This window comes from Synchytrium microbalum (genome assembly GCF_006535985.1).
Source record: "Synchytrium microbalum strain JEL517 chromosome Unknown SmJEL517_scf0017, whole genome shotgun sequence".
Lineage (NCBI taxonomy): Eukaryota > Fungi > Chytridiomycota > Chytridiomycetes > Synchytriales > Synchytriaceae > Synchytrium > Synchytrium microbalum.
Window position 1 is genome coordinate 1 of NW_022158366.1, and position 16,778 is coordinate 16,778.

Consider the following 16,778-nt stretch of genomic DNA (forward strand, 5'->3'; position numbering starts at 1 on the left):
CGACTGACCGCATCTCAACAGTCCGGTCGTTTTCAAGATTCGGGTTGCTGATTCTCTTACCTAATCGACTGCCAAATTTGCCAGATTTATATATATTCAGCCATTGAGGTGACGGAATTTAGTTTTTTGTGAGGAGGCGAACTCGCTGGTTGTCAACTAACACCTGTGCATACAGTTACGAGACGTGTATCTAGATCAAACGTGACTTTCTTGCGTCATTCTTGTACTTTCGTGGTTGCAATCTAGATCGTCATAGATTCGTCAATAGTTGACTGTTGAAGGTTTGAACGTAACATATTGAGACTCAACATATTGAGGCTCCAAAGAATCTGCCAAAAACGACAAAGAACACTACCTTCGGTTCTTGGTAAAAAAGGCTTGAGATTCTCAGCCTTGACTTATTAGAAATGGCTGGAGGGAGGGAGAATCGCGGAAAGACTTGCTTGCCTCCTCGTCAGGTCACGTTATATGTGTCTGTGAAAACGTCACTCGGGTTAACTTTGTCGACGGAGACGTTCTCCTTACTAGTTGCTTCTTCTCACAGCTTGTGAGCTATAAAACTTGGTGGTAATACTCATAGTTGAACGAATTCAAAGGCAGACTCTTAAAGCTGGTTCCATTTTACAAGGAAGGTAATACTTGAATATATCTCAGAATCTCTCCATTAGCATTAGCTCTTAATGATTCTACTTTCAAGACTCAATTGCGACATCTCGCGTAACTGTACTATCCGATATTTGCTTTGGTACAAGTAGATCAAAATTGCGAAGTATCCGGCTGTCATGGTGTCTGTTCCAAAAGCTGAAGCAATTAGTACAAGGCACAATGTCCTTTGAAGTATCCTGACGAAGTTGATCCTGGTAGGACGTCAACAGATAAAGTCAATGTACTTTCGCATTCTGAACCATAAAGTAAAACGCCAACGAGTATGAAACATTCGATACCCGAGGCAGGGTGGAGAATGCCCAGCACTTTAATTTTACTCTTTCAGATGGTCACATAGCCTCAAAGAGGTCTCCCCACATGCAACATCTGTAACCCTGGTCGGGCAAACGAATGATTCTAAACAAGCAAAGTAACATAAGCGGTCGCTGATGTTTGAAGCTCCAAATCTGTTCTTAAAGCAATGTTCCAGAACAGAAAATCATCAAAATCGTCTGAGACCGTTTTCGTTCATGTGCGTTGAATTCAGAGTTTTTTACCGTTTACTGATGAAGTAGTGAGATGCTGTTGGGGAAGAAAAGTTAGAGATGGAGTCGCAGAGGTGAGACCAAACTTTGAAACCCGGAGGATGGAACATGGCAGTGTCAACGCTTGATATGAAAATAATAACCTCGTCAAAGACTTGATGAATGTAAAGTAGGGTGCATAGTTATATTGTATGCAATCTATGATAGAAGTTACAAATGCGTATTGTGGGCAGTTGCGGATTGCCCACATACTATAAGTGGCCAAACGATAGTTCAAAGGCGACCGTCCGTTAGTAACAACAAAGACAACAACCAAATACAATGCAAATTTATAGGGCAAATACCACTTATTGTTTGGTGGAAATTCCGTCAGCATCAGTGCCAATAGTTTGACGCGTAAAGACACACAAGCGTGTGACTTGAGTGCCATCAGTCGTAATTGCAGAGAGGCTGATCTGAAACTCCACCTAGAAAGATAGGAATTGGGTCAGTATGCGGTCAATCAAGTGGCGTTTCATGTTGTCAAAGATTTGAAGGTGCCAGTACAAGTGCAACTATACGAAATGAAAAAGGATAAATGGATGCAAAATGCGCTATACAATTGATTCACCCTCTTCCAAATTCGTAAAGACACTCCATTTTGCCACCAATTCATTGAAGTCCAAAACTTGAAAATGCAAATCAACCTACCAAACATCGTGGCAGCCCAAGCAGAGCCAAATAACCTTTGGTGGATTGTGTATACCAGCTATTCCAATAGATTATATGTGTCTTCCCAACTCCCATATAGAGCATTGCCATATGAATGCAAGCTTCCAACGGCGATGGTTTTGCTCCAATGGGAAGACAATAGGCCGGTTTGGAGGAAGATACAGACAAGATAGACGAGCAATATATCATCATGTACAGTTACAGCACCTGAAAGACGAGATGCGTCAATACCAGTAGCGCTCGCCAAGAATGGCTCAGAAGACCAGAACCGTGGTGTACATACCCATCGACTATGATGAGTAGCTTTATAAAGAAGTACTCCGACAGCAACATCTAGTTATAAACGAACAACAGGGTAGACCTCTATTTGCAATGACGGATCGACTAAAAAGAAATTGATGATTGAAAATCGTCCGGCCGCGGCTCGAGGTTTCAAACGATGTCGAAGCATATGGATCTTAACCAAACCTTAGATGATTCAGATGATCTGGTCACCCTGGAACGCTACCTGAGTCTGCTTTAAGCTAAATAGTAGTTTTATGTGATTGAACCATCTTGATAATCAAGATTAACGCCGAGTTATGTTAACATCTCAACTCTAATCACGACAGTAAGAAGCTATGCAAGCTCAGGCCCTACGCGTCAACTAACGAAAGCATCTAAGGGCGTTGGTGAAGGTGGCCTTTGGCCTGATGGACCAACTTGCAAAGAAAGGTTGGAAATTCAGCTCAACTGAACCATGAACTATGATTGATCTAGTCTTGCAAAAATAAAAGAAGTCGAGGATTTCGCTTTTTAAGATTTCAACGCGCGAAAAAGAAGGCTCTGAGTTTGGTGCAAGATTGTTGCCTACTTGCAAGTAGTCACCAAAACGTGGAGGTTTACATGGTTTGCCTGCATTGTTGGGTAGATTTTGGGGTCCAAGATGAAGGCATATTGGGAAAAAGTGTGGCTACGTATTATTGCACGGGAGCATCCTCGAGGGGTGAGTTGTCACGTTTTGGGAAACTCCTAGGAAGATATATGAATCGCTCTCGTATTAAGATCTAAATCCTGTTTCATTTTCATCAACGTTTGGATCCATCCTAGAATCTTCCTGCTATTCCTATTATTGGTGACCTTCTGGCGTGTTTTTTGGCCACCACATTGGTAGGTAACGAACAGAACAAACAGATATCCGACCAGATCAGATCGAGTTCTAATACATTCATTGATCAATATTTAGGCGATTGGTGAACAAGACTTCTCATCAATCATCGACATCATCCCGGTTTTGCTCATCCGCAACCTCACTTCACGCCATAGCATCGCTTACTGCACTTGGAACTTCACAGTTTGCTGAGGAAGTGTACCCTGCTATGCTCACATCATTTGGTGCCAGTGCAGTTCTCGTGTTTGCTGCAAGTGAATCGCCATTGGCACAACCCAGGTACGCTTTTGTTATAAAAACTAACGCGTATTTCTAACTTAAGCCCGCTTATAAAAGATCTCTCATTGGTGGCCACGTACTTGGTACGATATAGAACACCCGATGAATTCAACGTTTGTTAATGAGCAAAATCTAGGGGCTTTCATTGGAGTTACAGTTCAGCTTCTATTCTCTGCTATCAGTACTCCAAAGTTGACATGGCTTGCCGCTGGTCTGGCAGTCGCGTTGACAACACTGGCGATGCAACTCACAAAGACTGTAGGTTAACTTGTTTGTCGTTTTTGATCTTTTGTTGAGACAATAGTAAAAACACGCAGCAACGATGGCAAAGCACGGACATCTCTAAAGTCTCGCTTCTTCAGACACACCCGCCAGGGGGAGCCACTGCATTATCCGCTGTCATTGGCAGTGATGCTCTGATGTATGATAACACTACGTTTCTGATCGTTTTCGCTTTTTCGCTCACTCGTTCATTAGAGCTCTCGGGTACCGCTTCATCATTCCCGCCATAGTGGGATCACTCATGCTGCTAGCTGTTGCTTTGGTTGTCAACAACATGTTTCAGTCAAAAGGCTATCCAACATTTTGGCTGTGGCCACCGAAACATACTGTAGTTCCGGTGCCTCTGCCGTCTTACAAGGCACCAGATAGTACACGTACATCTGAAGACGACATCATTGACGATGTGCGTCCAATAACAAGTGATTCGATGGATGCAGGGATTGGAGAAGAATTGGCTGTTTTGCAGCCACGTGGTCCTGACGAAACGATACCACTTGATGACCTTGATAAACCTAAGCATATAATGACTTCATATTGAGTATCCCATCGGGTTACCATAAAAAATTGATCTAAGCTATCAACCATCCAAAAATCATAAATTGTATCAAATAACATGAGCCGTATAAATGTAATCCGTTGCATATGATTCGTTGTTCAATTTTTACAGTAAAACTAGTAAGAGGTATGATTGTTTCTTTCAAGGCGTCCGGCACCTTCCAAACAAGTAGCCAGCATCAAAAAAACACATTAATATTATCAGAGAGAGCTGTACAAGGTAGCCATACCAATCCATATCACTGCCCATATCCCAAGTGCCGGTATCCTCGGTGTGGCTGCTGCTAATGTATATCCCACCAAGGCGTCATAATCTGCAAATCCTTTTACTGTTGTATTTATAGTTGGATCTGACAAGTAATTCGGTGCTCCCAAACTAGTGTCCCGGAACGGTGGGACTGTCGGTGTTGGATCTGGTTCACACTGTATGACGATATAATCCAGGAAGACGCGGTACTTCCCTGTTGAATTTGCCCAATTTACGGCACCTGTAATTTGTCATTGTTAGTCCGTGATCTGGTTTGGTAACCGTAGATAAACGAAGCACAAACCTCCAGTCCAATTCTTGGACGAAGCCCAATATCCACCATCCCATATCGATAATTGTACTCTCATAGGAGCCGATGGGAAACGGCTGACTTTTGTGACATTATTATATGTATCTGCTGCATTGATTCGATATATCTCGACCGAATCAATCAAGTACGATATATATGCTGCATTCCAAACGATTTCATATATGTGGAAATCCTGAGAAATGTCGTCTTGGATATTTGGAAAGGATACTGGCTGCGGGAAGAATCCTACACCGCCATAATACATTTGATAGAGCGGTGTGGGTCTTGCGCCTCCAGAAACTAGGTGATCATGCCTGTTAGTTTGGGCGCTTCACGGCGGACTCAGGCGTTTGTACGTACTGTCCCACGTGATGGCGTCCAAGTTTGAATTCACGGCTGTTAATGAGGTAACAACTCCAGGACCAGGAGCAGCTCGTAATGACGCTAGGAACCGTCCATATTTGAGATATGATGTCGACGATATTGTGGCGTTCTGTGGGACATTGTGCGAGAATTAGAGCTGTGTCCCGATGTGCTGAAATTGCGAAAAGTTGAGACTCACAACTCCAGGCTGACCCGCGTCGCCCTGTGTCAAGGATAGGTATATACCATTCGGACTCAGTCTACCGAGATTAGCTAGTGACGGATCGCTCAGCTTGGCATCGAGCGTAAAGTCTGCCGTAAGGGGATTGCCGTTGTATGCTTCAGCTCTAGCGAGCCATGTACCGTTCTTTGTCAATGTCTTAAAGTTGTATTGCCTAGATAGTTGACCTTTGTTAGATTTCAAGATCGTCACCTTGTCGACACTGCTTTGCCACACTTTTGGCAGACTTACCCAGATATACACAGGCCACCGGTTACATCTCTTGTTGAGTAGCACGAGGCATTATATGATGCAGATGGCAGACAGTTACCACCGCAGTGTAGTGCTGACACTCCACATTGGCCAAAATCAGAGCAACAAGGTGCCGCAGCACCACATGGAGAGGCTGCATTGCAAGCTTGTGCATTCACTAGCGATGGTGCGATAAGTAGCAGTAGAAGTAGTGCTGTAGATAGGGTGACTAGTGTTGTCGACGGTCTCCTTGGTAGTAACATTATGTTTTCGCCAACCAACGCTGCAGAGTGGCGAGAAGCGACCTATTGCCCACTTTACGGCAAAGGTTCAATTTGAGATTGCAGATGAGGCAATCGTTGAACACCAGAGCTCGATTAGCTGCTTGCTGTTTGTTGTTGAAGTCGATGGGCTGAAAGGAGACCGTTTTTCTCTCTTTCTTTTGGCTGTGATTCGAAGACCAGTCGCTCATACTACTTTTCACCACGACACTCGCTTTTCGGGTCTGTAAAGCAGGTGTCCTATATTAAATTTACGTGATCTATTCGTGCACGCGTCGAGACTGTCTCGTTTCCGATTCAGATCATTGCGCGTGGATGTTGCTTTCAACTGCAACATCCACGAGGGTATTTAGTACTCCTCGTATGAGATGAAAACGTGAAATTTAGCAAATGCTCGCGTAAACAGGTCGCTTCTCTTCACGTTGGGGCTGCTTTCCATGTTCGTCTGCAACTTTGTTCAACTTTTTTTTCTCTTTGGAAAAAGTCACTTTTGAGAAACCCGACCAGGTACAATCAAACAGCAAAGATGTTTGATCCCGTAGCGTTCGTACCAACACTAGAAGATGACGATGAACCAGCGACACTCAAGCCAGACGCAATGGCTATCTTGCATACAAAACCCAAAAGAAAGCTTCCCCTGACTACAACAACCAACGTAAAACCCTCCAAGAAGAAGGCTCGAGTAGACGAAGATGCAGATAGTCAAGATTCAAACGATACCGCTATTGATCCTTCCTTCCAATTTGATGCTGATGGAGGAGATGTCACTACATCGCTAGCAAACTGGAACTTCAACTCGGTTCTTGATTGGGCAAAGGGAACCGTAAGCTATTATCGTCTTTTTCATAGTGATCAAATCACTTTTCCGCTGTCTCTTCTGACCTGTATCGCTTGTGTTGTGTAGAGTCGCTCTGGCTTCACATCAGTTGAAGAAAAAATAGCCAGCTTCAAACTACAAGGTCTAGGCCCGAAAATGTCGATGATCCAGGACAGGGAAGACGATGATGAGAAGCAGCAGGTCAAGAAATCTGATGAGCCAGAACTAGGTCAAAACGACGATGAAGGCACTGACAGGGAAGGCATAGAGATTGAAGCTGAGGAAGAGGATGGAGATGTAGATATGGAGGATGCAGAGGATATGGAAGATGTAGAAGAAGGTACGTTTAACACGTTTGAGTTGCAATTTTGGTGTTGTGCTGACTAAATATCCGATTCTTTTTTAGCATCTTCTGTGTCTGGGGACGACGACTCTGAGAATGATGAAGAGGAAATCAGTGAGGAAGAAGACGATGAGGAAGAAGGCGAAGATGAGCCTATGACCAATAAACCTATAGATTTGGAAGCCTTGAAACAGAATCTGGATTTGGATGACTTGGAGGCAGATGATATTGAATTGAGTGATACTGTCTTGCAAAAGGTAGTTACAAACTTGTTGATGCCTGTACTCGCAGTCTGTCGGAAAACAGGATCTCAACTTCCTACGCAAATCTCATAGAAAAAAGCCGAATTCTTTGCACCCGCTCCAGACGCACCAGCTATTGGCTCATTCGCAGACATGAAGCTATCACGACCTGTATTAAAAGCAATCACTGCAGCAGGGTACACGACTCCCACGCCTATACAATCGAACGCCATCCCAGTCGGCCTTCGAGGTCGCGATATCTGTGCAGCTGCTGTAACAGGTTCTGGTAAAACAGCTGCGTTCCTAATACCAATAATCGAACGATTATCATATCGTCCTCGTAATCCACCTACCACCCGAGTGTTGATTCTTGTACCCACTCGTGAATTGGGTGTACAATGTCATGGTTCGTTGACGGCCTTGACGCGGTTTACAGACATTACATCTGCGTTATGTGTCGGAGGTTTGGATGTGAGACGACAGGAAGCTGAATTGAGGAAGGCACCTGATGTGGTTGTAGCTACTCCTGGTCGACTTATTGATCATTTGAGGAATGCGCGTGGGTGGGGTGTGGAGCATGTGGAAATCTTGGTTATGGATGAAGCTGATCGGTATGTGTATAATTGTAATTGGTTTTTGCCGCTAGCTCAAACCTTCATCTTACGTATTCAATCATTAGAATGCTTGACGCTGGTTTCCAAGAAGAATTGGCCCAAATCATCTCATCAACACCGCGTAATCGCCAAACAATGTTGTTCAGTGCTACTATGACAGATAATGTTGACCAACTGGTATCGCTAACCCTGAAGGAACCCGTCAGACTCTTTATAAACTCTACAGAATCCATCGCATCTCGTCTAACCCAAGAATTTGTCCGAATCAAAGAAGACCGTGATCGTCTGCCGGTTCTCATGGCATTATGTAAAAGAACTTTCAAAGAACAAGTCCTAATATTCGTGAAAAGTAAAGCCCTAGCACATCGTATCCGTATCTTGTTTGGAGTTGTCGGAATGAGGGCTGGTGAATTACACGGTGACTTGAATCAAGCCCAGCGCCTTGAAGCTCTATCAGCATTCAAGTCTGCTGATACCCCATATCTGATTGCTACGGATTTGGCGTCGCGTGGTTTGGATGTGCCTGGAATCAAGACTGTTATAAACATGTCGTTGCCTGCTACATATGCCCAGTATATACATCGTGTGGGACGTACTGCTCGTGCCAGTGATTCTGGTACAGCAGTGTCATTGGTGCTCGAGTCAGACCGCAGTATGGTGAAACTGGCATTGAAGAATGCTACAAGTAATGTCTCGTATCGTACTGTTAAACGTGTCGTCATTCAGAAATTCAAATCGTTGATTGATGCTGCCAAGGAGTTGATCGAGAAGGTTATTGAGCAAGAAGGATTTGAGAAACAGGTAATCTTTCTGATTTGGATCACAGTCACCATCTTTGAGTTCCAGTGTTTTTTTGCTGTCTCGTGTCCTCTAAAGCATCAAACATATAGATGAATGAAGCCGAGATGGAGGTAATGAAAGCTTCCAATATGATTGATCATCGCGATGAGATTTTGGGTCGACCAGCGCGCTCTTGGTTCCAAAGTGGACTTGACAAGTCCAAAGCACGAGGTAAAGTCCCCATGGTGAGAATGTATTCAAGACGATCACCCTGACCTTTTTCTTTGTCTCAGAATCATCCAAGAATGCTCCTATATCTGCTATACCTGCTTCTCAAAAGGATGACAATAGTATCGTAAGTCCACTACTTTTGAAGTCGTGTCGCAAAAAACCAACTAATCGATTAAACTCACAACTCTTTCGTTATAGTCTACCACACAACCAAAACGAGAAAAGACACGTCGCGAGAGACGCAAAATGGAAGCCCTCAACGACGGAGCCAACCCCAAAGCCCAAAAGTTTGCTGTACGAGCAGCTAAAAAAGCAGCAATGCCTAAAAAGATTGGTGCTATAGCTCCCAAATCAGTAGGAAAATCAGGACCCAAGAAACCACAACAAAATAAGAACAAGAGTAGTTTCGGTGCTCGGGGATTTGCCACCGAGCTGAGTGATACTAGTGGTAGAGGTGCGGGGGCAAAATATAAGAGTAAAAGCAGTTCTAGTTTCAAGAAGGGTGGAAGTAAAGACTTTAAAGGTGGAAAAGCAGATTTCGGTGGCAGTGGTGGTAAGAAGGGGAGCTTCTCAAAGGGCGGTAACAAGGGAGGGAAATTCAAAAGCAAAGGTGGTAGCAAGAAGGGTAGACGATGAGTAATGTATTTATAAAATCTTTTTACTAGACAAACTTATGATATAAGGTGCTGTGTCCAAGAGTTATACAGAGTTATGAAGGTATAGTGTTCCAAGAGATTTAATGTTCTATTCCATTGAGGTCTGAAGGTGAAGTACTTCTGGAGTTTTTGTTGTTATTTTTCACGACATTTGGTAAACCGCCAAGCGTGAGTCCCACCATGGCAAAACCACCACAGGCAATGAAGACAAAGACGTGGCCAACCGACCACAATGCTCCTGTTAAACGACGAAACGAGTCAAGCAAGCATTTTCTCGCATTACATCAAATCGGCGCTTACCTGCTAAAGAAGGACCGAATGTTCTCATGCCAGCAGCAGCTGAAGATGCGAGTCCATGGGCGGATCCCTGCTGAGCTGCCGTTGAACACTCTGTTATAATGATTAGAACGGCCAGGTATGAAAGTGCTTCGCCGATACCCAGGAGACACTGAAAGATAACAACCCCAATCCAAACTGTAGAGGTCGAGAGGAAGTATAACAGTGGAGCCGAGATCAACGGTACCACAAATATTCCCATGCCTAGACGGTAGGAGTTCACGGTTCCGATTCGTCTGTGTACTGCTGAAAACAAAACCACCTATAACAAAGTCAAAGTCTTTAGACCGACTTCACATTTCCCGTTGCTACACAACGACGCGTACCTGAGTAAAAAGTTTAGATCCTGCCAGCAGAGACGTAAACAAGCCAGTGTTTCGTGGAGGAAACCCTAATCCCCCATTTTCACCGGATGAACTCAAAAACAGAGGTGTCGCCACAGAATACGACATCTGACACAATGCTACTAGGCTATATAAAAAAGCTGCTACGAGTAACGGCGTAGCAGGGGCTACAGGCATTAGTTCTGATTCAGAAAGTATCCTACTATTCTGTCTACTAGTCGGTCGGGACACTCGAGGAAACTCTACTACGATAAGCTTATGCGTCGGGCTCTCACTTTTGCTTGTGGTGGTTGGGTATACTGGCGGCAATGACGACGTGGAAGCGGGCAGGTCTTCGATCGGTACAGGACAAGCATCAGATGGCTTCCTCCTTAATCGTTTCGACCTTCTTACAGTCTCAGCTGCAAGACGAGAGTAGGATCCTGACCTCCTCAAGTCCTCATTTCCAGAAGACACGTCCTCTGCACTGGATCTCCTAACTACTACATCGTCATCATCTATAATTTCGACATCTGAATCAGAATCATCGTCTCCTATTGCTACATACGGTGACGGTTCTTGAAAGAATTTTAATGTTACAACCAAAACTATGCCTGCCAGTATGGATGTAAGCAAAGGTGGTGTGGCGTAAGGATGATTTTTGAAGAATTCCCATTGTGCGATTGTGGAATTTGGGTATTGCGTAGCTGGTTGTACCAAAAAGCCTCCAACAGATGGTCCTATTATTCCCACTACACCGTATACGACGGCATACATGGCAAAATAGTGTGATCTAGAAGCATCGTCTCGATGCAGCAGACCTATAGTTCCTTTTGCAATTGTTGAATTCGCTCCAAAAAAGCCAGCGACAAATCGGCAAGCGAATATTGGCCAAAAGGATTTGGCAAAGGCCAAGCTAGAAAGTGAAGCGTGAGATCAAAATGTCGGATGCAAACTAACACCACCACCTTTACCCCAAAGATGAAACAAGGCAGCCTACTAAGCCGCATAGTAGCACTGGGAATCGACCATATTCATCGGCAGTCCGACCCCAGACGTAATTCATAAGCAATAGGGCTGTGAGGTGGAAATCCAGCTGTTAGCGATTGCGGGCAAGTGGCGAGCACTTGGATAAAGATCTTACGTAGATAGAAGCTAGACTGTATGTAACCAGTGGTGAATCCGACCATGGCCTAAATGCAGAGGAGCAAGGTGTGAGATTTGGGTCTAAAGCGTAGACCTTAAACGTGGTCTCATAGACTCAGTACCTCAGGCAGACTGGCTCGTAGCATATATGGGAGAGAGGGCGCAAGCATTGCGTCTAATAGGGCCTAGTGATCCATGCCAAATTCAAAGTGTTTTGATGGTTAGAACAGAAGCTTAACCTCTCGACACCAAAATGTTGTTTGACAAGAGATGTCCTCTCCTCCGGAAACAAGCCAGAGATTCTTAGACAAAACAGCCAAGATCGAGTGATATCAGGCTGCTGAATTTCAGGGCGAAGAAATACCTCTGGTACGATTGCTAGCAATAACAGCCACGTTTGATATGTGGCATTCGATGTGTGAACTTCTTTCGGTGATATGGGAGTGCCAGGCCTTCCTCTCACGAGATTGACCAGGTTTAAGCTCAGCTTCATCGCCATATCCTGCCAGTATTCATAATCCGATTCCTAACTCTGTCTGCCTCCCCCAAAAATTAAAGTGGTTGCGATGTGATTAAAAGCGAGAAAGGCGGGGACCCACGCGAAGGCCAAAATATAAGAATATATACAGTGGTCTGTATTTGAGACAGGACTATATAAACAGCACAACGGTATGTAATTATATGGGTCTCACTTACGGATTCTCCTCCTCATTTTGGCTCTCTCGGCAGCACTTTCGAAATTCGACTCTGGTTCCTCAAATGGAGCTTCATTTGTCACTATTTCCAGCTCTTCATCATCAATTTCAGCTTCTTTTCTTTTCTTGCCTGGAGAAGCCTTGGAGAATTGCCTCAAATCAGCAGTAAACAACACCTGTGAAAAAACCAAGTCAGTGTCCAGACAAAGATCAGTTTCATACTTGATTCCTCACTGAGTGCGCCCATCCAGCATGACATCCAAATATCTCGCGAAAACGATCCCCAATTATATCGTATGCTTTGGCAGTAAGAGTTTTGGTGGTTATTCCACTCAATTTGTAGTCGCGTTTGGCAATCTATTGCAAGAGAATCAGAGAGCGCTGATATCATGATTGACATACTTCATATAACCACCTGCCAGACGTGTGTATCAACGGGTATGGCTCCACGTTTGTCCAAACTCATCAAACAAACACAATCAGCGACTTTGGGTCCGACTACATGAAAAGGGTATTAAATGAAATGATGCTGAACAGAAGACTCAGGCCGCTACCTCCATCAAGTTCCAGTAGAGCCTTCTTTGCTTCTTGATATGACACGTCCCTCAGCGACTTCAGCCATGTTTCACCACCACGTTCTAAAGCCTTCTTGGCGGCATGTTCAACATATTTTCCTCGGTATCCAAAGCCCAGATCTCTTAAGCTTCCTTCCATTCCATCAGCTGCTAGAGCTGACAAGGTTGGAAATGTATAGAACGACCGTAACTTGTCGTCTATTGGTGGATGATACGGCAAACTGCCCACGTATGTTCCGAATTTCTCACATAGGCGATCAATCTATTCGTAAACAATAATTAGATCTTATGTGCACACCCGTCCGTTCACATTCAACTTACCATCATGGTGATTCGAGATATGTGATTGTTGGAGGTGCAGATGAAGGAAAACACGTTCTCAATCGGGTCCTGTCTCAATACTCGTATTCCCGGAAACGAGGAAGCCTTCCTTTTGAAATTGTCATCGAGCTCCCATCTTTTGTACAGTGCGACCAAGTTTTCATTCAGTTGGAAGTAATCCGAAAGCTCCTTGCGTACAGCCTCTTCTACGCCGGGCTGGTATACCCGAAACAAGACATCGCTTTCTAAGTGTTGGCAGGATGAAATGAGCCGATGCAATGATGCAACACCCATTTGCAGCAACAATCAGAATGTCAAGGAGACGAACCTGTCTGCTTGAGCGAAACCAGTTTCGATGACAAGACAGCAGACCATTCAGATTCATTCGTCTTCCTCCATACAAACGATTGGCCGGCATCCAAAACTTCAAGCTTCAATTCATTTGGTTCGACATTCAGAGATATCCATGGGGAAGACGCAATAGATTGCTTAGGCAACAATGTCATGATGAATCTTCGGGCTTCTCTAGGTGTCTTGTTCATTCAATATGATGTTGATGGTGACAATATAAAATATATTGTCAAGATCAACATGTTTGCACTTTGCGACGTGGACCCTACTAGAATGAGTCGAAACACACCTATACGCGTGAACTTCAGCTCATCAAGACGATTTAGACGCGTATTGTAAACGGATGTCGAGGTGTGCATCACCACGGATCTGGTTTTTCGCATTGTCTCTTTAAAACTACAACCGTGTCACTATAAATGAGACTACTACAACTACTATCAAAACACGTCCCCGTGTCTCATACGAGCTGTTAGCTGCAGCCCCTGGTTTTTGGTTTTACATCTGAGCCATTCGTCTAAAGTCGCGAGAGGTGGTATTACTGACGCATCTCGTATTTAAGGCGCTGTTACGGTATATGATGGATGTATGTTGCTGCTCTCTCTTGCGTTTATGCTCCTCCAAACCGTCCTGTTGTCTTAAAAACATTGTCATTGGAACCTTGCATTCGACAACTACATCCCAGCGGTCTATACGAGAGTTGGGAGGATGCATATAGTCTATTGATATTGCTGTTCTGCACAATCCACCAATTTACTCGACTCTGTTTGGGCTGCCATGATGTTTGGTAGGTTGAATTGCGTTTTACAGTTTGCTGAATTGGTGGTAATCAGTGGAATATCCTGGTTGTTAAAGGACTCCAATTAATTTTATGATGTCTTGAGCCTTCATTTGTCATTCTTCATCTACTTACGGTTGCATTTTTGGCTGGCACCTTCCAAGCGTCAACGACATTACACGCCACTTGAATGACAACAACATTTATGCAGCATACTGACCCAATTCTTAACTTTCCTAGGTGGAATTTCAGATCAGCCTCTCTGCTATGACGACTGATGGCACTCAAGTCCTTGGCCTGAGCGTCTACATCTCAAAACACTGGCACTGATGCTGACGGAATTTCCACCAAACAATACCTGGTATTTGCCTATATAAATGTGCATTCGTTTTTGCTGTTATCTCGTTGACACTAAAGGTCGGTCGCCTGTGGACTATCGCGGGAGCTTTTACAGTGAGGGAACTTATCAATGCCAGCGTTGTAACATTTGTCACCTGTTGCATATAATATAACTATTTACTTTATTCTATCTATATCCAAGTCTTTGATAAAGCTAGTAATTATTGAATACACCTATATCAAAGAGCGCCAGTAGCTAACAATGCCATTATTCGCTTGTCCGGAACTTTTGGTTCACAATGCGACGACATTACGTGTGCCACCAACGCTATTTGAGCCCCTTCATTTTCGTATGATGACGTTGAATTAGGAGTATATCAGATAGCCAGCCGCTTTTCAGAACGTGTGAAATTGCATACTTTGTCAACACAACGCCACAACCAGTGCTTGCAATATGCTGATGACAACATCTTGATCAACCAGGGGGACGTACAATGACAGATTGAGAGGCTGCTAGATCGTCATCATGAACACTGCGGATACGTTCATATTCAAAGAAGCCCTCATGTACTCTTATGTTCACCATCTTCCGACAACATCCCTGACCGATTTGAAAAGAACCCTGTGGACAGATTGCTAACCGTTACGTGCTCCAAGAGATCTACCAATGTATTTGAGCAACTTCTGGTAGAAATACTTGACTTTATTCCGTAATTGGAAGAAAAGAATACGACCAAAAGGCACCTTTTATCACTCTCAGTCCCATGTATCACATGTAGACTGAACGTATCGCAGCAACTTTACACAATTGGAATTAAGCAACAAAGCGCGACTTCTTTAGATTCAAGTGGTGTTTGAGTGATGTTGGCTGAAGTCTAGGTTATACGTGATGCTTTTGCTATACTCAAGCTTCTGTGACATGAACGTTTTATTCAATCGCTTCTCCGAAGGTGCATAAGACCTGCATCAGAGTAGTTCACGAGTTTTTGAACATGTCGTTTGTCGAGCACTTCAACACGTCATGATTCACACGAATGGCCTTTTATTCTCAAAAGTAGCTTGAAGCGCATGTCTAACGGTTGATCTATGACCGATCGCTTATTTTCCTTTCGTTGTATTGGTATTCTTTTGGGGCACGGATGTGGTGTGGATCACGACTAGCTGTAGACAGTGAGGCCACGGCGAGGAGTGAAACTACATTCTACATTCGGAAACCTTCGTCCGACTGCTTCTTCTGTCAAATGTCGTCCGCGTTGGCATGGTGCTTGATTGTCTCCTTTTCACTCTGTCCTAATGTGTTTCTGTGTTTCACGGTTGCTTGTGATTGTGTATGCAGATAACTGCTTCTTTACAGACGCAATGCACTATATTGTAGCTCTATCTGTGATCCTTCTTTTTGCCTCTGGCATGTCTACACTAGTCAAGTTGCATATTGTGATGAGTAATGCAACAACAATTTAGATGTATGACGCAGGCGTGTTTTTAATACAGTGCAGGTGATATGGTAAACATGTTACCGAATGTTCTGTATTGGAAAAGGCTTACTCTGAAAAAGCAGAAAAGTAGTCATTAGCCATTGCGAGTTAATGGGGGGTAGCGTTGGATATGGTTGAGCTGGTGCTGCAAATGGACAAAGGAACCATATAATGAAACTAATAAACTGGCTCAGATCAAAGATCAAACTAAAAATCCAGGGTTAAAATGAGTGTGTTATAATTTTGGCCAGATTGTTCTTCGTTCATCCGCATTCATGATTAGCTAAAAAAACTTTAAAATGGGACGTGTTAAGGAAATTGAGTGACGACTGCTATCATTAACAAGGGGAGAGCTGATAACATTCAAAAATGGGGCGGACTAGTGTTTATTCGCTATTCAAGTACGTGTTCATGTCGCTTTCTTGACGTGACTCTTCTAGCTGCAAATATCCAACATGACGACCAATCCATTGTGAATTCAACAGTAAAGCTACTCCAAAATAACATCCACTCACTTAGATCTCGTAATGACAGAGCCTCGAAGTTTCTCCGCTGGTCTCTTGACTCTGGTCTGAAAACGTCTGGCATCAAGATATTCCATCAACATTTTCGAGTTTTGTAAGTTTTTGAAATATTTCTGATATGTTCAAGACATAGTGCAATCAATCCAATGGTCTCTTAATGAATGGTGTATCCCTTGTTGATTGACGGTACGTGACATTTCATTTTTAGGTAACAATGTTAATCATACTATAAAGAGCATGCGAGAACAGGAAACTAATACTCCATGCTCGTTTTAGATTATTCTATTGTTTCAGAATCTGTTCGAACTAACACACACAATTCCCCGTGCAGGTTCGTAGTGATATTGGTCATTCAATGAGCCTTCAGACTGGCGTTGTCATTTGAGAATCCTCCA

At 43.7% G+C, this 16,778-nt stretch overlaps 3 protein-coding genes across 3 annotated transcripts; 1 reads left to right on the plus strand and 2 right to left on the minus strand.

The window, feature by feature from the left end:
- Positions 1–6,366: 6,366 nt before the first annotated feature.
- SmJEL517_g03285 (uncharacterized protein) lies at positions 6,367–9,503 on the plus strand (the record flags this gene model as incomplete). Its single annotated transcript, XM_031169213.1, has 8 exons — positions 6,367–6,663; positions 6,745–6,997; positions 7,064–7,257; positions 7,336–7,853; positions 7,922–8,657; positions 8,747–8,867; positions 8,930–8,991; positions 9,066–9,503. The coding sequence occupies 8 exons, from the start codon at positions 6,367–6,369 to the stop codon at positions 9,501–9,503; spliced, it is 2,619 nt and encodes an 872-aa protein (XP_031024730.1).
- Positions 9,504–9,603: 100 nt separating this feature from the next.
- Positions 9,604–11,827, minus strand: SmJEL517_g03286 (uncharacterized protein; the record flags this gene model as incomplete). Its single annotated transcript, XM_031169214.1, has 7 exons — positions 9,604–9,761; positions 9,824–10,121; positions 10,186–11,098; positions 11,157–11,259; positions 11,327–11,375; positions 11,451–11,513; positions 11,693–11,827. The coding sequence occupies 7 exons, from the start codon at positions 11,825–11,827 to the stop codon at positions 9,604–9,606; spliced, it is 1,719 nt and encodes a 572-aa protein (XP_031024731.1).
- Positions 11,828–12,016: 189 nt separating this feature from the next.
- Positions 12,017–13,425, minus strand: SmJEL517_g03287 (uncharacterized protein; the record flags this gene model as incomplete). The annotated part of the gene is made up of 6 exons (XM_031169215.1): positions 12,017–12,199; positions 12,258–12,380; positions 12,439–12,521; positions 12,578–12,860; positions 12,920–13,164; positions 13,248–13,425. 6 exons carry the CDS (start codon positions 13,423–13,425, stop codon positions 12,017–12,019), a joined length of 1,095 nt encoding a protein of 364 aa, XP_031024732.1.
- Between the last annotated feature and the right edge of the window lie 3,353 nt (positions 13,426–16,778).